The sequence below is a fragment of the Alosa alosa genome, chromosome 17 (assembly GCF_017589495.1).
Source record: "Alosa alosa isolate M-15738 ecotype Scorff River chromosome 17, AALO_Geno_1.1, whole genome shotgun sequence".
NCBI lineage: Eukaryota > Metazoa > Chordata > Actinopteri > Clupeiformes > Clupeidae > Alosa > Alosa alosa.
This window is the reverse complement of record NC_063205.1, coordinates 14,411,127-14,437,787: the sequence shown is the minus strand read 5'-3', so window position 1 is coordinate 14,437,787 and position 26,661 is coordinate 14,411,127. Positions and strand designations below refer to the sequence as shown.

Genomic DNA, 26,661 nt, shown 5'->3' with positions numbered 1-26,661 from the left:
GTTAGGATGAAATTGCCTTGGCCTTCTTAAGTGATACTTACAGGCAAGTATGAGAAAGGAATAATGCTTATTCATGACATAACCCTTCATTGATTAAATTAATCTGAATTCTGTCAACAAAGTACATCTAATCTCTTATAATTAACAGTCTGATGAGATTTGTATGTGCAATTGTGTACAGTCTTATCATTTATGAAGGCATTCCAAGTACATGACTTGGTGACAAACTTGAGTCTGAACCTCTTTTAGATGTACCACTTACTCTGAGATGACTTGCAGGTTTGTTATTAAATCATATATTTGGAATGACCTTTTGAACAAACCAGACCAACTTTTAATAAAAACACAAGAAGAATGGTAACCATTTCCAGGAAAGGACATGAAGTTCAGCTTGATTTGAATCTGCCATATGGTGTAAATGACGCATACCCCCAATGACAACAATAGACATCAATCTTCTTTCTTTTTGTATTGATGTTAGGTTATCTATTAAATTATTCATCATACAAAGAGTAAAATTGTAACAGGTCCTGTTTAGGAGGGACAGTAACATTTGTGGAAACAGCCATGCCTTCCTCTGACCAAAAGAGCATTTTGCATATAGTTTTAAAATTCCAGTGAGAATCTTTCAAAAAGGGTGTTGCTTTATAGCAAATGTTACTTGTCTTAAAGGTTGTATCAACGATAGCGGAGATACGTCACTTCTGTTGATGTTCAAACCAGGGTTATGCACAATTTGAATTGCAATTCTGCTTCCTGTTTGCTACCTCAATTGAAATGCAAGTGAAATTCCAAGAATTGAATTGGAATTTAAGAGCCAGTTTCTATTCAATTCTGGAATTTTGCACAAGCCTGGTTCAAACAAAACAGAGAGCTAGATTGCTACTCCCTTCCCCTCCCTCCCGTGCAATTAAAACTCCTAAATGTGCATCTCGTCGGTTATTGGCTGAAACACTTTATTTTGCTTTTGAGGGGTTGCCAACCCTGTTGGTAGCAATTGTGTTTATGTACAGATCTCGGAGACTAGGCTGCCTAGAGACACTTTTTTTGACGGCTGCTTATGGGTCAGGCAACTAGCGTATCGTTAGGAAAGATTAGATGAATGTGATCATTTATGTTTGGGCCTTTTTTGGGCCTGAAATCACTGATACAACCTTTAACTGTATTTACTGGCTTGCTAGTTGCAACCAATTGCAATGTGTGTTACAATTGTCCCTATCCGACCACTTGTACATACATTACAACGGTCGACAGTCTCTCCTATGCACTTGTTTTCATTTTGTTCAACACTCCTACCTTTTCTCATTTTAAAATACTGATCAACAGAAAACATCTGCATGTCAAAACACAACAAAGTTAAATATTAAACAGATTTTTATTCCATTTGCAGTAAAAAAAAACAAAAAAAACATCAATATTGTATGAAGATCCTTTGATCCTTCTACACGTGTCAACAGAAAAGACAGGTTTTTGGTTGCAGTCACACTGCTCCAGCTCTCATGATGCCTGTCTGACCATAGAGGGGGTAGAATAGTGACAAGAGGCCTATGGTCAGGAGAATGAAACCATGAGACTTTTCTATGAAGAGGTTCACTTAGCCATATACCCCACCCAGATCTTAAGCACAGAAGTTTCCTTCAACCATGAGTGCTCCGTGGTAAGGATTTCAACTAAAAAAGGCTCTTCGCAATGGCCCAACACTCTAGAATTCCCAACATTCTAAATTAGGCTGCTGGGTATAGAGTGTTGGGAGAGACTCCTGTCTTTTACAGAACAGTAACTTGCTGATCATCTGACAGCAGGGTTTGTTTACAGTTGTTGAGGCAGTGTGAATTGGCCTTGTGTGTGTGTGTGTGTGTGTGTGTGTGTCTGGTGAGAGGGGGTGACTATGCAGTAGGCAAGCCATTAGTGGACTACAGAGTTGAGAGGTTCAGCTCGGATGTTGCCGAGGTCAAGGGCAGAGTCTGTTTCTTCATCAATCTCTCCAATCACTGCACTGAAATACACAAGACCAAACACATGATTACAACCCACAGGTGTTGAACACTTATTTACTAAATTAATGTACATTGTTAATCTTGTACATTTCTTTATTATTTACTTACAGTACCCTCCAGAATTATTGGCACCTTTGCTAAAGTTGACTACTGGTAAAACTGGTATAAAAATAGTTTTGTTGATTTATTGTAATCTCACAAAAAAAAAAAAATTCAAACTTGAAGGAAAGCAAATTTATTTTGAGAAAAAGGAAAATCTCATAAAGAAATAAATATTTTTAACAAAAACACGTTGCTCACAATTATTGGCACCCCTGCTTGTAATACCTTCTAAAGCCTCCCTTTGCCAATACAACAGCGTGAATATTCTCCTGTGGCACCCCATAAAGTTGGAGAATACAAAGCAAGGGATTTAAGACCGTTCGTCTTCACAAAATCTTCCCAGATAGTCCAGATTCCTAGGTCCACACTTGTGCATTCTCCTCTTTGACTCACCCCACTGTTTTTCTATGGAGTTTAGATCAGGGGACTGAGATGGCAATGTGTGAAGCTTGATTTTGTGTTCGGCAAACCATATTTGTTTTGATCTGGACATTTGTTTTGGTTCACTGACCTGATGAAAGATCCAATCATGACTAACTTTTAGTGTCTTGGCAGAGATTGACATATTTCCTTTGAAAATGTTCAGGTTTTTCTTGGTGTTCATGATACCATGCACCTTAATTAGGTTCCCAAGGCCTTTGGGAATAAAAACAGCCCCACAATAGCACAGCACCTCCACCATAATTCTCATTAGGCATGGGGTTCTTTTCAGTATAGTCATTCTTTTATGTACGCCAAACACACCTAAAGTGTTTCTATCCAAAGAGCGCAATTTACATTTAATTTGACAATAGACCACACTTCCAGACAAAGTCACTGTACCATTCAGTAACTCCTGCTGTTTACATTGGTAATTAAATGACTTTACCTGGCATGCCCTCTAAATAATCTATTAGCTTTTGAAGATTTTTTGGGGGGACTTGGTGACCCCAAGATGATACCTTGTCTGTAACTCTCCAACAGTGGTTCCTATGGAATTGTTGGTCTATCTTATCCTCCATACTGTACGTCTGCAAGATAACCATGGGTCTTTGTCCAAGCATGTTTGTCACATTTCCAGATGATTAGAACCTTTCAATCCTTGTTTTTTAACTGTAAATATAGGCATTTTCAACAAAGTACCTAGTTTTCATAGACATTCTCTGACTTACAAATGTCAACACACTTTCTTTTTATTTAAATTTAGTGTATTCTCTTGTCTTTCCGAAGTTGAAAAAATGACTAGAGGATTTAGCCTCTGTGTGACTATTTTCATACTATAGTGAAAAAGAAAGTCATGATCTATTTCTGAAAGTTCACAGAAACTCTGATTAACTTAAATAAGTTTAAATTAGACAGGAAATGTTTCTGTTAGGTTTTGTATTTAAGATTTTTCAGGGGTGCCAATAATTGTGAGCAATGTGTTTTCATTAAAAAATGTTTATTAATTTATGAGATTTTCCTTTTTCTCAAAATAAATTTGCTTCCCTTCAAGGTCGGATTTTCCTACTTTTTTCATTGTGAGATTACAATAAATCACCAACAGATTATTTTTTTATACTGGTTTTTAGTAAACTTTAGCAGAGGTGCCAATAATTCTGGAGGGTAGGCCTACTGTATGTTTCTCACTGGAATTGAGCTACCTTCTTGCTGTACCGAACAGTTACCACCAACATGGTTACATGTCAAAATTAATCATCTCGACATTACAGTACATAACTTCTACAGGGATTGCTACTCAAACTCATTATAAGTTACATGTTAACTAATAAATAACATTATGTATTTCAGACCAAAAGGTGTGTATAATAGTGGTTCTCCATCCTCAATTCACCCCTTCAGCCCCAGCTTGTATTCCATCTTTTCTTGACCTGTGTCTAACTCCATGACAGGTCCACCAAAGATCCTTGATTACCGCTTCAACCCTCTCTGGTTCCACAATGCCATTTCAAGTCGGCATTTTAATTACACTCATTTCAATAAAGAGTCCCTGGGCTTGGAGACAGATATACAGAGAACAGATTTTTCATCCAGCACTTGGTAAGTCAGTAGAACCTATGTTTACCGGTATGTTATTAGGCTGATGCTTTTGTCCAAAGTGGCAGTATATAAACACTACATTATTAGCAGACATGGGCAGTATTTCAATTATATGTATTTAAAATATGTATTTAATTACTTTAGCGTATTTTGTGATTTGTATTTTGCAGGATTGTAAAACTCAAATGTAGTTTGTAACAAAATACTTTTCAACTACTTAATTCAACTACTTCTCAAATAAGCCAAAATGTCATCACTCAATTGAATATATACTATATATACTATATACCCGCTATAACCATGACAATAGGCAATGCTTATCATAAAGCCAAAGGCCAGAATCTTGGTGAATTTGGTTTAAAGAATAGGCTGGGTGCCAGGAGATATCTTTTGGGCAATTCCCTGTATTCAACTGTAAAGTTGACCTAAATATTTCATTACCTTTTAGGAAGAAAAGCATGAAATGTTTACCCATTTTCCATTTTTCTTGCTGTGGTATGCCACATTGTGACCAAATTAAAAGTGTTAGATCCAACTTTCCTCTATTACGATCCCCTCTGAACATTTGTAAAGTTGAAAAAAATGAAAAGAAAAGTCAATTGTGGGAGCCAAAATGGTCATCTTGATCATCCTTCTGTAAGGACAACATGGGGTGTAAACCCAATTTGTTTGTTTATGTCAATTTTTGTCACCCTGTAGACAACGTAAAGCCCCTTAGAACAGGGGTCTCAAACTCAAATGAGCTGGGGCCAATTCTGCCAACGTCATCTGATTGGAGGGCCGGCTATTTCTGAAAATGCAATGTTCTTTTTTTCAAATACCACACAAAACTGCAAACAGAAAGTGCAAGTGTTTTTATCTAGTTTTAGACACCTGTGCTAGCAACCTTAGCTTATAAATAAAATAATGATAAAATAAATATTAATACAAATTATAAAATAAATGAAAAACATAAAAAACAGGTATGTGTGTGTGTTTCACACCAAATAAAAATATTTCCTCTCATAACTTTTTTTAAACTTGGCAAACTAGGCATCAGGGTTACTGAAAGCAACACCATTGATTTTTATATCAAAATTTAAAAGGCCATGGCTTGAAAGTGGTCAGAGATAAAGTTATACTGTAAATGTAAAAATCTTTGAGTAAAACAAAAGTTTATGAAGGGGGTAAATTTACCCATCTAATTTGTCACTGGATGGCAAGCACCTCAAATTATGCACCTTTCAGTAAATACTGGATGAACATATGTAAGCAGGTTTACTTATCTTTTTTCATATTACCCACATAACAAATTAACAGAAAAACACCTAAGATGTTGTGGTTTAGTAATAGATTACTACAATATAGGCCTACAATAAAGTATTCTGGTCAAACAGTTCCTATAGCGGGTAATCTGCAGTACCCAGAAGTTCGTGATCATATTGCGGGTGACTTTGTAGTTCTTTAGAGCCCTATTTCTACTAGCCCTGCTGTCTGTACCACATCCATTACGGACACTATCATCACGATTACCACTGCAACCTCCAAGCTATGTTGGGCAGAGGGTCGAAACAAGCATGGTATGCTTAGTGGACACCGTTGTATACACGCACCTCCATTCACAGACGCACCGTGACTATCACTGTCATAGACGATCGATCATAATCTCCAAAAGGATATTCTCCTTCAGAATTAGAATAGGTGAATAAGCTTACCTAAGACTTCATCACACGTGAACGTTTTTCAACATTTGGTGTAGGCCTGGCTATTTCTGCTTAATTTCTGCTTCAATTTCTGCAACACTATGGCCTGCATCGCCTTCAGCGTCATTACAAATGCACGTCTTTGTGTTTTCGCGTGTAATACAAGTATTTCCTGAAAACTTTGCTAGCGATTTTGGGTTTGAATCAAGCTCTGGATGTCTTGCACATAGTGGAGCAGATAGGCCTACAAATGAGATTTGTCCCCGTACCTGGATCTATCGTCTATTTTAATCAGTATCGTTGTTTGTCGCAATTAATAGCCTCGAGGGCCGGATTACATTATTATTTTGTCATACGTCGCGGGCCGGAATTGGGCAGGACGCGGGCCGGATTTGGCCCGCGGGCCGGGTGTTTGAGACCCCTGCCTTAGAACATGTCAGGAAGTTGAAAGAAATGAAAAAAGTAACTAGGAGCTTGAATTCTCAGCTGTGTCATGTGCTACAAGACTACAATTTGAAAACAATACAGATAAGATACTGAGGAAAAATTTTAGGAACACGGCTTTTGACCCCATGACCTTGAGTACCTAATAGCTGATGTTCATTCTTACTGCAGGACAGTATTAAAACTTGGATTTGACATGAGGATTTATGTAAAGAGTAATATCCGCTGTGGTGTCCTGATATGCAGAAATAATGGAGGAGACGGAGACAAAGACCTCCCAGAGTGGAATTCTCTTCCAAGTAAATTAATTCCGTTTATACAACAATTGGGTTCTATGGAACTATTTATTTGTTTCTGATTGGCCGAGAGACGTCCTTATAGGTTGCTATTCTGTTTATCCCCCATGTTGCCAGTAGGCATGCATTTATAGCACAACAAGGGAAATGTAGTTCAGTTTAAAAAGAGGCCGACCTGTTCAATTTGTTGTATTACTTTCATTGGTTACGGAAAATGATGGTGGGTAGTTTGCTTTGTAGTGTTACAGTTGATTCCACTGTTGCGAAGCCTGCTTGTCAGTTCAATCATTGTTTACATTGATATGGTATGGAGATTACATTTTTTCCCAGATCTACTTCATAGGTGCCCTAATGTACAGAATTAATAGCCCCCTGCCAGCCAATCAAAAATAATATTTCTTGTCTCTTGGGGATCCATTTTCAATAATATGTCTTGTTAGTATCCCATGATTATTGTGTGGGTATTTTTGTGGGTATTTTCCAAGTTACTAATTACTTGTATTTTAATTAAATAAATTTTTCACATCAGTATTTTGTATTTTATTTTGATACATTTCATGAGCCAATATTTGTAATTTGTAACAAAATAGTTTTTTGATGTATTTGTGCCCACCTCTGATTATTAGATTGTTAAGCTTTATATGCATAATGCATATAAATAGCTTAATGATAGCTTTCAAATAATGCTGTGGACATGGACATTATTCCTCAATAACCCAGCATGCATATAGATAGATAGATAGATAGATAGATAGATAGATAGATAGATAGATAGATAGATAGATACTTTATTGATCCCAAAGGGGAAATATGAAAGTGCTAATGCAATAACCTGGTGTTCAAGAATCCTAATACCATAAGCATATCAACTAGTGCTGGCAGAAATGTATGCTTATTTCTATTCCCTGTTCTACATCAAATACTCACAATCCTATCTTTGCAGCCCCAATAGCCCAGACTGTCATCATAAAATATACTGTATGTTCTAGTAGTTGGGTTTACGTGTTTGTGTGGTGAACTGTTACCGTGTTAACTGGACAAATGCGACTTACACATTGTCTCCTCTGACTATATACAGTCCAAGAACCACCTTGCTCCACTCCTTGAGTTGAACTGAACACCCGCTCGTGGCTCTCATCCAAGATCAGGTTGATAGTCTGATCGAAACCCTTCAGTGTGCCCTGCAGGTGACGTTGATAATACACATTAGCACAACAACACCACGATGCATGCTTTTCATACCAAAATGAAGTTTTCATTACTGTAAGAAAAGTACCAACCACGATCATTCTCCCGTCCGACGTAATGATGGCCACGGTCCCTTAAAAAACGGCCGTTAAAGAAAACAAACGCAGCTGGCATTACAGTGGGATGTATTAACTTAACTAGTAGTTGATGGCCTAATAGCAGTCAGAAGCTAAAATGAGATAAGCATGATTTGTTAGTTTCCAGAAGCTATTTACTCCCATTGCACAGATAATACTGGAGCATAGACATACAGTCTATATACTGGACAGCACTGCCTAAAGTAACGCTTGCCAGTGTATAACGTTAGCAGCTAACGTTAGTATACAATTCATGTTGTTTAGCTTGTTGGCTAGCTAGCCTATCTTTCACGCAATGCTAACTTATATTGAACAGATCCGATTACAAATATTAAGGATTCAAGCTCAGTCATCTCGAACAAGATAAATAGATAATCAGCATTGCTATCCACACACAAAATGTATTTAAACACTCATTTCAGCGTTTGAACCATGTCCAAGTGGGTTAAGTTAGCTGCATTAGCTAGCTAGCTAACACGACCCTACAAGGAAACCTTCCTAATGTTACACGAGCATGAATATGGAAGAGATATCAGATCATAATCACAGTGTCTTGACAGTAAGATAAACGTGTAGTATTAACAGATTAAAGGATACGGTTAATGTAACTTTCCAAGGCTGTTGACATGGTTGATCCTGTGAAAGTTTAAATCCACCCGGGGTTCAGTTTCAATGCGCAGGGAACCATTTGGCGACGTTCACCCAACGAAGAATCGCCGTTACGCAGACTGTAATAATCTACTGAAGTTGAACTGAGAGAGACAGTAGTAGTCGATGTGAAATAATCAAACTAAATAGGCTACGCAGTGTTTCTCAAAGTGTGGTCCGCAAGCTATCCCAAGTGGTCCGCGGGCAGATGTGGTAAAATATAAATGTGTTGTTTGCAATATTGAACCAACTTGTATGTAAATCCAAACAGTTCTGCGACACTGCCTATGTAAGATATGCCAGTTTAAATCATATGAATTTTCTGACAGAATAAGCAAGGTGCCAAGACAATAAGCAAGGTTGTTTAGTGAGTATGCCTATTGTGTAATATACTGTTGAAGTAGGTCTACTGTTTTTTTTTTTTTAGCTACAGGTGGTCCGTGAGGTTTCTTTTTATATTATTGGTTAAGTGATCCTTGGTCTGAAAAAGTTTGAGAAACACTGGGCTACAGCAGAGCCCGTTCTTTAGAATGCTTATTCTACAACATTCTAATTACAGTTTTGTCAGTATATTTGCTGAAGGATCATGCATAAAACAACCCTCATTTTAACTTATTTCCACCAACTGGATTTTTGACAGACTTTTACTATGGCGTTTAAATCACCAATTTCAATATAAAAATGTGAAAATAAATTTTGTTGCAATTAGTTTTGGGTCAGACTTTACTTTGCCTGAACTATCTGGATAACAAACTGGACTGGAAGTGCAACACTGAGGCTGTTTATAGGAAGGGACAGAGCAGACTTTATGAGGAAGCTTAGGTCTTTTAATGTGTGCAGCAGGATGTTGAACATGTTTTACCAGTCTGCTACCAGTCTGCTGTTTCTACCATTTTCTTTGCAGCCATGGGGCACCAGTATCAGGGCAAATTACACCAAAAACTCAACAAGTTGATTAAAAGAGCTGGCTCTATAATTGGAAATAGCCTACACTTGAACCCCTAGAGTTAGTTGTTGATAGAAGGATGTTGCAAAAGCTCCTTAACATTATGGACCTATAACACCTCACATCCACTGAACGACTGGTCAAACAACAGAGTGTTTTCAGCTGGAGGTTTGTAACCGGCAGAGCCACTGCTGTATTAAGTTTGTCCTCCTGCTGTTACCGTAGCTCCTTTCCCCTTTGTCACGCCTTCCAGTTAGCTTCTAAGTGGCTAGGTTTCCTTAGCGGCAAGACCACTTTCTATAAAATAACAGGCTCACCGGTAGGCCGACTAAGATCCCTGGTTTCTGTAAACACTGCCGATTCGGCTATCCTTGGTTCCCTGGGTGTTCGTCTGTGAAAGGTGTCCTACTGTCGCTAGACGCTTCCGAGTAGTTGGTGGGTAGATCTACTACTGAAGGTCTCGGGTGAAAAGACGTTTCAACGAAGCCCTGCACTGTTTACCAAGGAACCTAGCCAACAAAGTGTTCTCATGCCAGCTTGTGGTGACGAGCGCCAGGGGTCCCCTTGCCATGTTGTGTTTGCTTTTAGGATGCACTGAGAACCAGTTGCCACTGCTGTTTTGCCTACTGTAAAATTAATGTAAAGTAGCTTTCGCCCGTTTTGTTTGTTTTCTTTTCTGTTTAGTTGGTTTCATCTGGTATTATTTGACTTGGCCGTTACCTTTTAGCTTCCTGTTACCTCTCTCCTTCACGGCATTAGGGCATGTGTGGTACTGGCTGCCCCAGTAGTTTGCTACCAGTAAAATCCTTCCTATTCAGCTTGCTCTACTGTTTTCCCAGTCACTGAGTGCTAACCATTCCCTCCCCCTTCTCTCTTCTCCAGAGTAATAGTGAAGCTGCTCACGGGGCAGGTCGCCGGATCTGAGTCCTCCTCTTCGCGCACTGCTCACAGTATTTTGTAGTGGTAACGTGCACCTCACCATTTGCTGTGATCACATTGTTGCAGTAGTTGTGCCTATGCGTGTGTGTGTATGTGTGTCTGTGTGAATAGGCACCAGAGTCAAGAGCACGAGTGTTGTGTCGGCCTCACACTTCTCCCAGGACAGGTAACCGCTCCCCATCAGCTGACTAGCTATCTCTCCCCTACTACTGTCCCAAAGAGTAATATCCCTGGTGGCAGCCATTACCACTTCCCCTTGCCGTTCACCATAGTGGGTCTGCGCTCTAGTGCTTAACTGCATAAATGGCCTTTTAAGTGAATTCCATATTAATAAATCTTGTTTATTTTTGTACTGGAATCACGTCTCTGTCTTTACTCATCTTATCTGTGTGTCTCATCAAATATACTTGGGTTTACAACATATCTTGGTGTGAAAGGCCCCAAGTGGCGTAGTCGTGCACTTATATGTACCCTATAGGTACAGTCGGTCACAGGTTGTTCCAACTTCGCTGTAACAAGGACCGTTATAGAAAATCATTCCTGCCACGCCATAGTTATAACTATTTACAACAACTCCCCTTTGTGCCGTGAGAGAAAATCTTATGCTGAGAGACAATGCAGTTTACAACCTCTTTAACAGAGACTATCCAATTGTATTTATTTTTTTAACTTGTATGTATGTGTGATATATGTTTATATTATTAATTGCTGCTGTAGGCTAACACCATAATTTCCCTCTGGGGATGAATAAAGTAATCTATCTATCTATCTATCTATCTATCTATCTATCTATTAGCTCCATTGTGGTAGGCTAATAATAATGTTTATTATTGCTATTAAAATATAAAGTAGTCTTAGTTGTAGCAATTAGTTCTAGAATCATTATGATGCATGTTATGTGTCATAATCCAACAATGCTCAAAGTTCTATGGTTGTCATGGTGATTATGGAAACATTTAAAGGTCCAGTATGTAGGAAATAATGGAAAAAAAACTGTAACCATTCCAAAAATGATCACCATATGTTGTCAGAGAGTAAGGAAACACGATGAATTGAAGTAATGGCTTATTTGACAACATGACTCTAACCCGTAAAACCCATGAAAAAAATGATTTACGGGGCTGAATCTCTTGGAATTTTCGTTTATGTTTTGAACGATTAATTCTAGAATAGTGTATTAATAATGGGCTAGCGCGTCCTCCTATTTGGGTTGCCAAATTAGCAAAGGCCAACTGTCAACAGCTGTCAGTTGTAGTCATGAACGCCTACGAGAGGCAGGAACATTTCCAAAATTAAAACAAGAAACAAATGAAGTGGACATCGGAGGAGCTTCCTGAGATGGTGACGTCTTCGTCAAACGAAGAATATCAAGTCTGACGCAGAGCTGGCCATATTTCTCAGGTAGCCTAGGCTAAACTTCATCTGCATCGCTAACTTCAGCTAAATATGTTACGTTGGTTAGAGAGGTATTTTTTGTTACTGTTTCCGTAATGTGTAGCTGGGTCATGGTTGGAGAAATGTTAAAGCAGATGCAGGTCAACTAACGTTAGCTAAGTCTTCATTACATCTGGCAACCCAGAAGAGGCTCGCGTCTGGTAGTCTTGAGAACGTTCACCAGTGTTTTGATTTTGGCCTACAGAACGTTCGGTAACAATCCTACAAATCGCACCTTTAAAAGGGGATGCCAGAGGTTCAGATCTTCATTCTACAGCAATCAGTCAACAAGTACAGATGATTACAGGTGTGCCTAATGTAATAGCCTTTTCGTTGTGTCAGTATTTTTTATAATAATAATAATAATAATAATAATAACAATAATAAGCAAAAGACAGTCTCACCTGAGCCAAATGATGTATCTCTTCCACAGAACAGTGGTACAGATACAGAGAAAGAAAGCTAAATAGCATAGATCACAAGACCTGGTGATCCAACCATGGCCGAAAGGTCTGTTAGGATTTCATGTGTCCCATCTGAAGGGCAGCTGGACACCAACTTCCAGGAGGGGAGGCTGAGGAGGCCGACCCCTGACAAGAGAGAGCTGGATCAGTGGGTGAAGGAGCTGGAGAGAAAGGTGTCGAGGGACAGGATGAGGGACGAGCTGCGGCGAATGAGAGAGGCTGTGCACAGAAGGAGCCAAGAGATGTGGGCAAGACAGTGGGAGTGGCAGTATGTACTCTATACATTTATAAGCTGATACTGGAAGTTTATGTACAAGCAAGATGCTTATGTTTGAGATTGTCCGGCATTTCGGTTCATTTATGATGTATGGGTTCAGTCATTAACACAGTGTTTTTAAATCCACAGTATCTGTCAGGTGGAACTGAAGAAAAAGCAGGAAGAGAGAGAGAGAAGGTGCCCAGCTGACAGGACTGGAGGAGAGGGTGATGAGAAAAAGAGATGACAACATGGCAACGCTGAGAGAGCAGGAGAGAGTGATGAATGATATCAAGAAAAAAGCAGTGGAGGAAGAGAGACAGATAAGAGAGATGGAAGAAAAAGTGAGAGAGCAGGAGACAATGTTGAAAGAAAAAGTAAAGGAGAACAAAAAAGACAGATAAGGGAGATGGAAGAGAAAGTGAGAGAGTGTGAGAGAAGTGTTGAGAAAACATGTGAAGGAGGAAGAAAGATTGATACAAGAGGTGAAAGAGAAAGCGACAGAGCAGGAGAGACTGTTGCGAGCAAAGGCAAAGGAGGAAGAAAGAGGGATGAGGAAAATGGCAGAGAAAGTGAGAGAGAAAGAGAGAATGCTAAGAGAGATGCAGAAAACAGCAAAGGAAGAAGACATGAAAATGAGAGAGATAAAAGAAAAAGCCAGCAAACATAAGAGAATCTTCGGAGAGCTGGAGAGAACAGCGAAGGACCAGGAAACAAAAATGAGAGAAATAGAAGAGAAAGTGAGTGAGGAGGAGCAAATGTTGAGAGAAAAAGTGAAAGAAGGAGAAAGATGCAGAGAAGCAGAAGAACAAGTGGCAGAGCAAGAGAGAATGAGAGAAATTATGAAAAAAGCGATGGAGGAAGAAAATAAAATGAGGGACATGGAAGAGAAAGCAAGAGATCGGGAGTCAATTTTGAGAGAGGCAGAGAAAAAAGTGAAGGAAAAAGAACAGAGAAAAGAGATGGAAGTAGAAGTGCGAGAACATGAGAGAATGTTGAGACAGAAAGACAGACGAGCGAGATGATGGAGAAAGTGAGAGAGCAGGAGAGAATTCATCTAGAGATGGAGAGACAACCAAAGGAGGAAGAGAGACGAACGAAGGAGATGGTAGAAGCAGCAATAGAACGGAGGAGAAAACTGAGAGAGATGAAGAATAAAGCAGAGAAGGAAAGAGGAATGAAGGTAGAGAACGCGAGAGAGCAGGAGCAAACTATGGAGTCCGAGGACTGTGGCGCAGAGCATGACACATACACAGACTCAGGCGATTCTTTGATGGATGAGGAGGAAGAGAAGGAAGCAATCAAGAGACGAGAACAAATGGGTGAGAGAAGACAAGAAGAAAAGATTAGAGAGAAGATCTTATTGGCGGTCGAAAGGGAAGATCCTCTATTAGCTTACGAGAAGAAAGAGAGAGGAGAAAATGGCAAAGGAGAGCGAGGAAGAGAGAAAGTTGAGAGAGGCAGAAGAAAAAGCAAGAGAGCAGGACAAATTAATAAAAGAGATGAAGGCAAAGGCTGAAGAGCAGTAAAAATTATTAAGAAAAGAGATGAAGGCAAAAGCTGAAGAAGAGGAAAGGAAAAGGAGAGAGATGGAAGAGGAGCGATTGAGAAATGCGAGGAGGCGGGGACCTAGGGAAGTGTTTGAGGAGTTCTATTTTTCGCTTTTTTTTTTGCGAGTTCTATTTAGTTATTTTGTTAAAATGATTTACACTTGGTTCACATTTTACACAGTGTCATATATTTTTTTTAGAATTGGGTTTGTAGGCTAATAAAGGCATTTGCACATTGCATAGACATAACCATTTTATTTGCAATGCACCTTCCCCACACCAAAGACAACATTTGAATGCTGAACACAGTGAGTGAAGCAATCATAAGGTAGCATCAGCAGAAAATCACAACAGACATTCTAAACCATGCATGCAGCTGGAAAAATATCAACTAGGCCTAACATCACACGTTACCATATAATACATTTCACACATACTTACACTACCGTTCAAGTTTGGAGTCACTTAGAAATGTCCTTGTTTTCATCATTAATGTTGTAAATGACTGTTGTATAAATAAATGTTTAATGCAATATCTACATTGCCCATTATCAGAAACCATTCACCCAATGTTCCAAGACACATTCTGTTTTACTAATCTGATAAAATTCTTAAAGGCTAACTGAGAAAACATTGGAGAACCATTTTGCAATTATGTAAGCACATAATGTAATCTGAAAACTGCAGCCCTGCAAACAATACAACTCTCAGCTCTTGGAGTGGAATGGAAATTTCTGTGACCCAAAACTTTTGAATGGCAATGTACATAAAAAACAAACATTGTCATGATAAATAATGTCCCGTGTGCTTGGTTTCACTTTAACAACAGTAACATATTGCATTCATATAGCGCTTTTTCAAGACACCCAAAGCACTTCACAATCAAGAGGGAACCTCACTAACCACCAGAAATGTGTAGCACCCACCTGGGTGATGCACGGCAGCCATTATTGCACACCTGACGTGGAGTTGCTTGCCATGTCATTCAGACCCAAATATTTGCCCCGTGAGTTTAGTCAGCTGGCCCTGTTGCTTGTTTACGCCCCCCTCAGGCAATGTCATGCGCATCCGAGACCATAGCTGCAAGTGTCCACAAAATTGAATGTGCATCCCCTGACTCCACTGTTCCTGTCCTTGGGGATTTTAATGCCTGTACATTAAATCAAATTCTTCCGACTTACCAACAGTACGTTACATGCTCTACCAGAGGCCATAAAACAATCAACCTCTGTTATGGTAATGTAAGGAATGCATACAAGACATGTAAAAAACCTCCTCCCTAGTCTGACGAGCCCTCCCAGTATTGCAGACCACAACGTTGTCCATCTTATCCCCATCTATCGCACCAAGCTGCAAAGGGAGGGTATCATAAAGAAGCAGGTAAAAAAGTGGGACACTGCTGCAATTTTGGGTACAATTGTGTGAGGTGCTAACGCAGGGAAGTCTAGAGGAGGCAATTGATGTGGTTACTGACTATATAACTTTCTGTAAGGAGATGGTTGTCCTCACTAAGACTGTTAAGGTTTTTTCTAACAAGCCCTGGATAACAAAAGCCCTGAAATCAACCCTGAATGAAAAGAAAATTGCATTCTTCACCGGAAATAAAATTGAATCCAAGCTCATTCAAAACTGAATAAAAAAATAAAAGCAGCAAAGAAGGAATACAAGGAGAGAGTTGAGAAACTCTTCCAGGAGGGTAAGCCAAGAGAGGTCTCAAAACCCTAGCTGGCCTCCCCAACAACAACTCGGCTCCACCCACCACCGGGGCTAAAGACTGTGTTGTCATGGCAGAGAACCTTAACCAGTATTACTGCAGGTTCAGGAAGTTGGACTACACACAAGAGAGGGAGAAGCTAATGGAGGAGCTCTCTGCTAGGATGCCGGGCTATGTAAACCGAGTGCTGTAGCAGACGGAGGTGGAGCTGGTGCTGAGAAGAAAGAGACCAAATAAAGCACCAGGGTCAGACCAGATCTATGGATGCTTGCTGAAGGCCTGCAGAATCCAGCTTGCTGGTGTCAGCTCTTCAACCGTTCTCGTTTTTTTCCATGGTTTATTTTGATTTTTTTACAGTTACAAAATCCATGCAAAGATAGAATCAGTAAATATACGTATGCATGTAAGATACATATGCAATTTAGATTAACAATACAGTCAAATACAAAAAATAAAACAAAATCAATAAAGAAAGACAATATTATAAACTACACCCACACCCTCCCCTCCCACCCGCCCACCCATCCTGAGCTTAGGTTGCGCTAGTCAATAAAGAAAGAAAGAAAGATAAACCAAAATGATATGACAAACAAAAAACAAATATACAAGCAAATCCAGACAATGCAGTAAAACAACACCAAACCAAACCAAACAAAACAAAAAATGAAAGACAGAACAGAAGGGGGGGGGTTATGGTCTTATGTCAAAAAACATATGTGGGAGGGATGAAGTCTAGGGTCAACTTCACCAGGCTATAGGCATTTTTATGGCAATTGCTGAATTATAAAGCCTCAGGAGGCTGTAGGACCAAGGAGTCAACATAAGCAAGAAAAGGCTGCCAGACTTTATCAAATTTCGACACAGCGCCTCTCTTCAAGTGTCTAATCTTTTCAAGCTTTGAAAAAAATAGCACATCTCTTATCCATAAAGAGTGTGAGGGAGGATATTTAGCTTTCCAGTGAATCAAAATTAACCTCCTAGCTATGAGTAAAAGAAATGCAACAAAGTCTGATTTAGACCTAGATAATTTGACAGTGTCAGGAAGGACACCAAACAAGGCCGCGACGGGGCATGGCTCTAATTGTATCTGCAGCACGTCTGAGACAGAAGAAAGTACAGAACACCAGTATGTATACAAAGAGGGACATGTCCAAAACATATGCACCAAAGTGCCACGGTGCTGACAGCACCTATCGCAAATTGGATCAGTGTTGGGGATAAACACGGGATAGTCTGGCCTTGGTCCAGTACACACGATGTAAAAGCTTACATTGAATCACCCCATGCCTAGCACACACTGAAGATGAGTGGACACGGCCAAAAATAGACCCCCCCGGCCACTGTCAAATCCATCCCCAGATCTTGGGACCAGAGGGTTAAAAGGGATTGGTCAGGAGGAGAACATAGAGATAGTATAACTCTATACAGTGGATACCAGCCCCTTGATTAAAAGGGGCAACTTAAAAATCCTATCAATAGAAATATCTGCAGGCATATTAGGAAAATCTGTGTATATCTTTCTATAAAAGTGTTGTACTTGTAAGTACTTAAAAAATGAGAACGGGGAAGCTCAAATTTCTCAACTAGCTGTTCAAATGAGGCAAATACACAATCTACAAACAAGTCCCTGATTGTGACTAGGCCCTTCTGGTGCCACAGCCTGAAACCACCATGCTCCATAGAAGGAGGGAACAGTGGGTTGTAGCTAAGCGGCATGTGGAGAGATGGAGTTTTGATTCCCAAATATTTACAGAACTGTTTCCAAAAGCCTTCAACCGCCTTCTGAACCTCTATCTCTCAGCTTGCCCCTCAGCCTAAAAAGAGCAACCCCACCTGTGACAATGACTATCGACCTGTGGCTTTAACGTCTCTGGTCATGAAAAAGCTTTGAGAGGCTTATTCTCACACAACTACAGGCAGAGGTCAGTAAGCACGCCTATCTGCTACAGTTTGTGTATAAACATCACTAAGGGGTGGATGACGCCACGCTAACATTGCTGCACAGAGCTGTACACCCACTTTGAGAAGCCCAAGTCATTTCTACGACTTATATTTGTGGACTTTTCAAGTGCTTTTAATACTGTGCAACCCCATCTGATGGGACAACAACTTATCCGGATGGATGTCAACCCCACCTCATTCTCTGGGTGTTCTCATTCCTGACGGATAGACACCAGAGAGTGAGAGTCAATGGCCACCTCAGCTCATCCAGATGAATTTCAACAGGTGCTTCACAGGCCTCTGTCATCTCACCTACACCAGTGTTTCTCTACACTAGCCCAAGTGGTCTACAATATTGAACCAAGTTGTATGTAAAGTGACTGCAGAATGCCAGTTTAAATCATATAAAACCCAGACATTACATACATTAAGTACTCTGAAGACACTGTCATCATGGACTCCATCAACTCACCAGATCAGTTACAGTCTGAGCTGACTGCTTTTTTAGACTGGTGCTATAGGCTAAGTCTCAAACAGTAAAACTGCACAAAGTCTAACAGGTGTGGTAGTTAGTAGAAGCGGGCTGCTGCTGAGCATCTTGGCATAAGATGCTCCCCGAGTTGTTCCTCGATCCGTCTCAAAGTCCAAACCTGAGACAAAGCCTGTTATACTAAAACATATGAATGTAAATCATGCCAACGTGGAAAGTACCCACCATTGCACAAAAACCAGTTCTGATAGAAAGATGGAAAAGTACTAGCCCTGAAAACAGAATAACAGGCAATATCTCATTCTGCCCATGTTATCACTAAGGCCCTGAGCAACATGTGCAATATGGCAGTATGACCTATTTGATGGTAAATCCTATGTGTTTGTGACACAGGCCTAAAGGGCCTCAACTGTGTCCACATCTGGTCAGGCTATTAAGCTATTGATCAGAACAAGGGAGTGAACCAATGGCATGCACCTCTCCGCGTGTCTACTACACACAGAAGTAACACAAATGAACACATCAGAATACATACAGAAATACCCCAGATTTCTACAAGACAGAACTGCCTCGACCTAAACACCACCAAAACAAAATAACTAACGATAGACTTCCGCAAAGCCCCCTCCACCATCCCTACTCTGACTGTCAATAACCAGCCTATAGAGAGAGTTGACTCATTACAGACACCTCGGGACAATAATTGACCAGAAACTCAACTTTAAAACAAATACTGAATTAATCCACTCCAGTGCATCCACTCAAGTGCCAGCAATGTCTCTTCTTCCTCCGCAAACTGTGTTCCTAAGGTATTTCCGGAGGCATGGAAAACAACATTGAGCTGATGGGGACAAAAGACAAGTTTTATGTAAAGTCGACTTTTTATACTAAGGCAATGATTGGATAGTGTTTAGTAAAATAATGAGTGTTTGTACATTTGAGTGTTAATAAGTGTGGCATTTTGATAGGTTGTGTTTGACAAACTAAATAGACTTCCTGTTAGATTTTTGTGTGTTAGGTTGAGAATAGTGTGTGATCTTTTGCAAAATGTATGAAATTAACTTGAACTATGAAATTGAAAACTGAGTCAAACACTGAGAATTAGTAGTTTTGCAGATGTGGTTATGGTGTTTGAAAGACATGTTTAGAAAATTGTGACAAAGCAAAAATAAAGCCTGTAAGTTGTTGAAAATAAAAATTGTAAAAAAAATTGGTGTTTCAAGCCCCCAACGTCGTCTTCCAGGCAGCGCTGCATGGAAGGCACTAGAGTTGGGCAAGGGTTAGGGTTAAGGTTAGGTGCCTTGAAGTCGACGGTCGTAGTGCTGTGGGGGTTTAAAACACCATTGAGCCACTGTAGCTGTAAAGAAAGCATCACAGAGTGACAGACTTGTCACTATACACACACACACACACTTGTGTGTATACACACGCACAGTCACACACAAACACACTCAAGCTAACCAACCTGACGCACACATATGTGCACAAGGAAACTGTTCTCTGTGTTTTATTGTTCTTTTCTTCAGCTTGTGTAGTTAATCATTTGTCCTCAATAAGGAAGTAACCTTTAATCCGAGAGCTGAAAGAGGGAGAAGGGGAAAAATATGCACAGCTCTTCAGAGGTCTTGGGAACAGCAACTGGGAAATACCACCTAAATAGGGGAGGAATTACACAAGGAAGAAGGAAGGAGAAAAGGTACTTCATAGACTCCGATAGTCTTTTCTTGAATAGCTTACTTCTTTTCCAACAAAGGTGACAGCAATTCTTAAATGCTCTTATGCTATTAACACTGGTGGCATTTGTTAAGGAGAGTTGAAGAATGAGTGTTGGTATTATCGGTCAATATATATGATCATACACTTGTATAAGTATGTCTGTATGTAATGGCCAGAAATCTAATTTCCTCTTCGTACAAATTATTCCTTCTTTCACTGTCACTTTTGTACCTAGTTTACTTCTCAGGAGACAAAGATGAAAGTCGATGAAATCATACAGTTTCAGAAATTCTTGTTGAACATTTTCAATGCATTCTTTGTGGTAAGTCAACTATTAGACATCTTTATTTCATAAGAACTCAATAGAGGTCACTTTTATTATTACTTGCTTCTTTTTTGAGAACATAAATGCTAACTACCATATTATTTTGACAGATTTTGGGAGTCAGTATCTTCGGTTGTGCTGCCTGGATCTTATTTGACAAAAACAGCTTAATTGCAGTCATCAGTTCCGGTAGGTTTCAGTTCTGCAAAACATGTCTAGTGGGAAAGTTACACAGAGCATTATGGTTTTTGTAGTGACCAGGCGTTTATTTCTAGTAGGTGGTTTAGTGACTAACCTGGGTAAGTTAACCCAGAGAAAGTGGTAAATCCCCTAATAGAAGTGCCCTATAGCTTCATTCACCTAGCGGAATAAAGCCAAATGCTGTGATGATGTGTTGTTATGTTATGGGTTGTGTTGTTGTTTCTCCTGCAGAGGGCGATGTGGAGCTGGTTGCTGTGAGCCTCGCGCTCATTGGGCTTGTTGTGGTTGTGGTGTCGGTTATTGGCTGTGCTGGGGGGCAGCTTGAGAGTAAATGTCTGCTTTTGATTGTAAGTGAGTTGTTAACTGACTCGTAATTTAGTCATTGGCAAAATGTTTTTTCCCATGTGACTTGGCAAGTGTGTCTCCTAAAATGTGTGTCTGTGTGCTTCTGTGGGTGTGTGAGAACTTCTGCAGTGCATTCCTTTAATAATCAGTTGCAACATTTCAAGGACTGAAGGAGTCATTAAAGTATATCTGATAAACACCTGTTGGATATTTAAATATCCTTGATGTGCACAGATCACATGACCCTTTTTTTTTCTTGCAGTACATGGGATTTATCATCCTCATTACCTTTGGTCAGATTTTTGTGACTTTTGTCCTTTTGTTGCGGAGAGCTAAAGTAAGTCTTTGTGTTGCACAAACAATCAAACAGTCAATTATGATATTTTCCCCAAATACAGTGTTCATCTATTTCTCTTTTTTTCAGATTGAGGAGTTTCTTGTCAACACAGTTAATGAGGAAATAAAGCTGTATGGGAACACAACTGAAAACCATGCTTCATGGACATTGCTGGACAGGATACAACATTCAGTAAGAATATCCTCAAAACCTTTATGCTGACACAGAATAATCGGTATCCTTCCTGCGAAGGGTCAGTAGGATGGGCTTCAGTCATACATGTGCTTTTGCATGGTGCAATTTTTATTTTATGCGATCTTACTTGGCTGCAGAACAAAGGTCATTTGTAAATAGCTGTTTAAACACAACATTAAACACTCCCTCTGGAATTACTATGAATGATGAATAATATGCTATGCCCATTACAGTTTTTCACAATTGTCTTAACACTAAACTCCATTCTCTGAACCAAATTGCCTGAACCTATTTCTTGGAGTCAGATCGCCCTTTTGGCAAAACTTAAAAAATTTTCATATATAAAATACACTGTATAAAATACAATCTGCAGATCTCAGACCCTTTTTGCTAAACTCATTCACACTCTCATGCAATAAAACACATTTTGCATTGTGATGACCTTGTGATGCATAATGGTAACCACAAATGGCAAAAGGTAAACACAAAGAAAGCACAAATGCCATATGTTAAACACGACTCAAAATTAATCTCACACACACACACACTTGTTTCAAATGACGTGACACAACTAATTTTAGCTAGTTCCGAGCTAGTTGCTGAACAGTGCAGGTTTATATCAACAACTGTACCTCTCATTTCTAGTACTGAAATGTCTGTCTTTTCCGATATACCGTTTTTTCACAATTACACACTTTTCTCAAAACTGTAAACACAAACCCCCATTCTCAATACTTTATTTTTACTGGATTTACAGTGAATCCACTGTGTTATGAAATCCTTTTGCTTTGTTTTGTTTCTCCTTGAGCTACATGAGCTGCTCTGAACACTGTGTTTAGCATTTTTTGATGTAGTGTGTAATGATTGCAGTGTTTGGTTTTGAGCACTGTTTGAAATTTGGGGTTTGTGTTTTGAGAAAAGGGTGGATTGTTTAAAAAAATTTGAGCAATTGTGAAAAACTGTAATACAGTCTGAATCTATGTGCTATGTACTCTGGTGCATTTCAAGACAACTGAAATTCTACGTACTGCATAGCCTTAATAAGTTGTTTTGCCTTCTCACCTGTACAATTCATTTTTTAACTGGTTTGTAACAGTGTGAAATTCTTCTTCTTGTTGTTAGGGCAGACAGTGAGCACAGGGTATAATTATTTAAGTTCAAAAAGTTGTGTGTGTGGGTGTGTGAGAGCACAGTATGTGTGGCTAACCAAATGGCATAAATGATCCAGCTCATTCCTGCGGGTCTGGTGAATTGAACATTGAACACTGTTGTTCAATGTTCAAAATATATATGATGTACTTATGTTCATTTTTGAGTTGTTTTCTTGTTAAGATGACATGATGTGTTCTCTCATCTGATTATTTAACTCAAAACTACCAATATTAAAAATATAACATAAGTGAAAATCTCATCTGGCATTTACTATTTAAATGTAAATCAGGTTTCTAGGTCAAGTATACTGGCGTATACAAGGATTTTGGTCTCTGCATTTATGCCATCCATGAATTAGTGAACACACAGAGCACACAGTGAACACACAGTGAGGTGAAGCACACACTAACCCGGAGCAGTGAGCTGCCTTGCTACAGCGGCGCTCGGGGAGCAGTGAGGGGTTAGGTGCCTTGCTCAAGGGCACTTCAGCCGTTCCTACTGGTCAGGGGCTGAACCGGCAACCCTCCGATTACAAGCCTGACATGGGTGGGCACATACTGTATGTCCAACCCACCACAGGAGATTTAAAATCTGACTGATCAAAAGCAGCAATAGCAGAGATAGCACATTACAACAATCTTTAAATCCACAAAGCTTCCAGTCATTTAACGTCTGCTAGAGTTGACTGTAGGTCTGAATGCAATCGGTTGCCATTATAGGCTATCCTAAAATCCAGCGATAAAAGCATAAAAGCAGCTACAAAGCATGAACTCATTGAACGTCTGTCCTAGCAAGCTTTTACATTATCACATTAAAAATTACTGTTAGCCACATAACATTTAGAAGCTGGACATGGCCAATGTGTTGTCTGGCTACATATGTTAGTTTTATTTATTTGTTTATGTTTATTTGTTGTTTTGTTATATTTTATGCCTGACCTAAGATTTTCCTGTGTTTAAGGCGAAATGTTGCGGCAGACACAACATGACTGACTGGGACCAAAATACATTCATTCAGTCCCTTGGTAAAGACAACGTCTACCCCTGTTCATGCTTCAACACTACCTGTCCCAACCTATCTGTAGGTGGACGATTTGGGGAGGGCACCACAGATATTTACAAAGAGGTAAGGAAACTCAAATCACATGATATCTGCAGTGGTTCTAACAGTCAATAATCCTTATAATTACACTGATGTGTTATTATTGTATTTTAGTTCTTGATTTATAGCAATTGTACACACTTAGGAATGTTTGGATTTGCATTGAAATGCACACGTTTCAATTATATTTACTTTCCCTCTCTGTTAATGTAGGGATGCCAGAAAAGGCTTACTAGCTGGCTGGAAGATAATATAGCTGTGATCATTGGCATGAATGTTGGACTGATTGTTGTTCAGGTAAATATCAAGCCAGTTCTACACAATGTTACTTTCAATGGGTTCAAAAGGTTGTTTTCCTGGAGATGAATGTGAGATTCAAACTTTTTAACTGTCCATCTCTCTCTTCTCTCTCTCTCTCTCTCTCTCTCTCTCACACGCACACACACACACACACACACACACACTGGCAGGTTATCCAGGTTGCCTTTGCAGTGTGCATATACCAAAACATTGGTCGTAAAATGAGGCAGAAGAATCCCAAAAATCTGATTGGCTCCATGGAGGTGGACCCCCAGATGGAGGGCGTGCACCAGAATCCAGATTATTATGACCAACCTTACCATCAGCAAGACTCCGAGCAGCAACAGTACCAGCAGCAACAGTACCTACAGCAAGACCACCAGCAGCAACAGTACCCACAGCAAGACCACCAGCAGCAAGACTACCAGCAGCAACAGTACCAAGACCACCAGCAGCAACAGTACCTACAGCAAGACCACCAGCAGCAACAGTACCTACAGCAAGACCACCAGCAGCAACAGTACCCACAGCAAGACCACCAGCTGCAAGACTACCAGCAGCAACAGTACCATCAGCAACAGTACTAACAGCAAGACCACCAGCAGCAACAGTACCAGCAGCAAGACCACCATCAGCAAGACTACCAGCAGCAACAGTACTGTACCAGCAGCAAGACTATCAGCAGTACAATCAGCATGTTTACGATGACCTTCAGTAATCTCAGCCAGATTCCTCTCAGCAAGATTACGCGCAACAATATTATGATCTTCAATGAACACTGTTTCAACTTTTTAGATTTCTTTATCTCTCTCTCTCACACACACACAGCAAGAGACAGAGACAGTGAATTATCCCAATATTGTCCTTAATAATAAATCAATATATAGATACTGTAGATGGAGTGGCTTTATTGTACAAAAACAGGGTAAACAAGCTTCATGATACAAGTCCAGCATTGTGTTTTGCAACTGGGATATAACTTTTTTCCAGTACTACATTATATAGAGTGGAGGGGCTAAGTCCTTAGACATTGCAGTACTCCCAACACCATCCCAAACTGATCATCCCCCCACACACAGTCACACTGTAGTTGCAACAACATCACATACCGACATATCCATTAATACAAGGTTTTGGCATACCGTCTTGCCAATGACACCACCCCAAACTGACCATCCACCCCCACATAGCTTCCTTCTAACAGGGTGGCCTCTGATTCCATTTTTGTTGCTCTGCATGGCCGGTTCTGAGTTCTTGTGGTCTCGGGATAAGTTGCATAACACTGAGGTAATGGCGGGTGTCAATTGACACTGTGAGTAAGACAGGAAAGCGATTGGAGTGGATCACAGAGGTGCCCCCGACCAACAAGCAACACTTTGTGACTCAGCAGACGTGGGTTCACCTCAGCTGCACGGGGTCGATGTGAGTGTCTGTGTGTGTGTGTGTGTGTGTGTGTGTGTGTGTGTGTGTGTGTGTGTGTGGTGTGTGAGAGAGAGTGTGCATTTAAGTTGGTCTGTATGGGACTGTGTCATATGTGTTGTGGAGATGTGTGCTCATATCTGCTGTGTATGTGTGTGTGTGTGTGTGTGTGTATGCATGCGTGTGTGTGTCGGGGTCAGGCTAAACCATGACGGATGAGGAGATATCCCCCATAAAGCCTGGCATGTTTTGCAGCCTGTGAGACCTCATTGTTTAAGTGGCTCTGCGGTTTGACGATGGCCTGCCCACAGCATCTTAGGCCATAAATGTCAGACAGGCCTGTCATGCAGCGAAACAATGATCCCGTAGATGGCATCACATTAAAGGAGAGAGAGAGAGCAAGTGAGCGAGAGAGGAAGAGAGAGAGAGCGAGGGAAGCAATAGAGATGTAGATCTGTCAAAGACTATGATTCACTGGAGCGTGTTTTTTAGTCATTGCCTGACGTGTTTTCCCTGTGACTCTTTGTTGTGAGCTGGTATGAGTCTTATGGGCCCTATGGTCACTGGCCTCCGGGCTCTGTGAGTTTGAGCTCATAGGTAGTGTGTTTTACGTGAATGTGTTGGTTCTCTCTCTCTCTCTCTCTCTCTCTCTCTTTCTGTCTCTCTATGTGTGCCAGTGACTGTAAAATGACATCAGACTCACACACTGCACTAATTCATTTCTTAGTCTCTGTGGGCCCATTGAGACAAATTCCAATAGGGTGTGTCCAAATGAAGTCCATAAGTTTGGCCAGAGTGTACAGAGTATAGGGGAAGAGGATGCATTGTTTTGTAAATGTAAAGATGACAAAGAATGGAAAAACATTCCTTCCTTGGCTTTGTTGAATAAGGAGAGTTCGGTGCATGGCCACAAAACTACCAGGAACCAGAAATACGGTTGCTTCCTCCTTTTACATGCAAATCTCGGACTTTGACTTTTTTTATTTATCTGTTTTTATTTCTGTTTTTATTTTTTTGAGCACTTTGGTCAACCACAGGTTGTTTTAAATTGTGCTATATAAATAAACTTGACTATGACTACGACTATGACTTTGAAATGACCACTAAAAAACAAATCTGAATCTGAACAAAGACAGACTGGGACACAAATACAGACTGTGACACAAAATATTCCCTCTAATCATTTGACCTGACTTGACTGGGGGTTTTGTGTTTAGCAATGATTGTGAAACCAATGTCAATCAAGAGGTATAAACATTCAGAAGAAATAGTCCAAAGACAACCATTTTAACTTGCCTAGAAGATGGCGTTATAGGCTCAGTT

The 26,661-nt window shown here is 40.1% G+C and overlaps 2 protein-coding genes and 1 long non-coding RNA gene across 4 annotated transcripts; 2 read left to right on the top strand and 1 right to left on the bottom strand.

Moving 5' to 3' along the window:
• Window positions 1-1,356: 1,356 nt before the first annotated feature.
• Window positions 1,357-8,617, bottom strand: lsm8 (LSM8 homolog, U6 small nuclear RNA associated). Its single transcript, XM_048268684.1, is given in 5 exon segments — window positions 1,357-1,996; window positions 7,593-7,630; window positions 7,632-7,721; window positions 7,821-7,861; window positions 8,463-8,617. Coding segments are annotated over 5 exon segments (291 nt in total). The 5' UTR covers window positions 8,494-8,617; the 3' UTR covers window positions 1,357-1,905.
• Window positions 8,618-11,757: 3,140 nt separating this feature from the next.
• LOC125310934 lies at window positions 11,758-12,898 on the top strand. The gene is made up of 4 exons (XR_007196390.1): window positions 11,758-11,799; window positions 12,038-12,139; window positions 12,266-12,564; window positions 12,703-12,898. It is a non-coding gene; the product is annotated as an uncharacterized LOC125310934 (long non-coding RNA).
• A 6,928-nt stretch (window positions 12,899-19,826) lies between these two features.
• On the top strand, window positions 19,827-24,814 carry si:ch73-139j3.4 (tetraspanin-19). 2 transcript variants are annotated; one of them, XM_048268259.1, is made up of 9 exons: window positions 19,827-19,943; window positions 20,199-20,285; window positions 20,399-20,477; window positions 20,721-20,836; window positions 21,097-21,171; window positions 21,259-21,363; window positions 23,479-23,643; window positions 23,833-23,916; window positions 24,090-24,814. In XM_048268259.1, exons 2-9 carry the CDS (start codon window positions 20,220-20,222, stop codon window positions 24,504-24,506), a joined length of 1,107 nt encoding a protein of 368 aa, XP_048124216.1. In that variant the 5' UTR covers window positions 19,827-19,943; window positions 20,199-20,219; the 3' UTR covers window positions 24,507-24,814. The 2 variants fall into 2 exon arrangements, with proteins under 2 accessions (XP_048124216.1, XP_048124218.1); XM_048268261.1 differs by having other exon boundaries at window positions 19,827-20,000.
• Window positions 24,815-26,661: the final 1,847 nt, after the last annotated feature.

Excerpts from the sequence above, each read along its gene's own strand:
- si:ch73-139j3.4 (XM_048268259.1), top strand. The coding sequence starts at position 20,220 with ATGAAAGTCGATGAAATCATACAGTTTCAGAAATTCTTGTTGAACATT. Across the intron at positions 21,364-23,478 it reads TGGACAGGATACAACATTCA|GCGAAATGTTGCGGCAGACA; the intron begins GTAAGAATATCC and ends CCTGTGTTTAAG. Across the intron at positions 23,917-24,089 it reads TTGGACTGATTGTTGTTCAG|GTTATCCAGGTTGCCTTTGC; the intron begins GTAAATATCAAG and ends ACACACTGGCAG.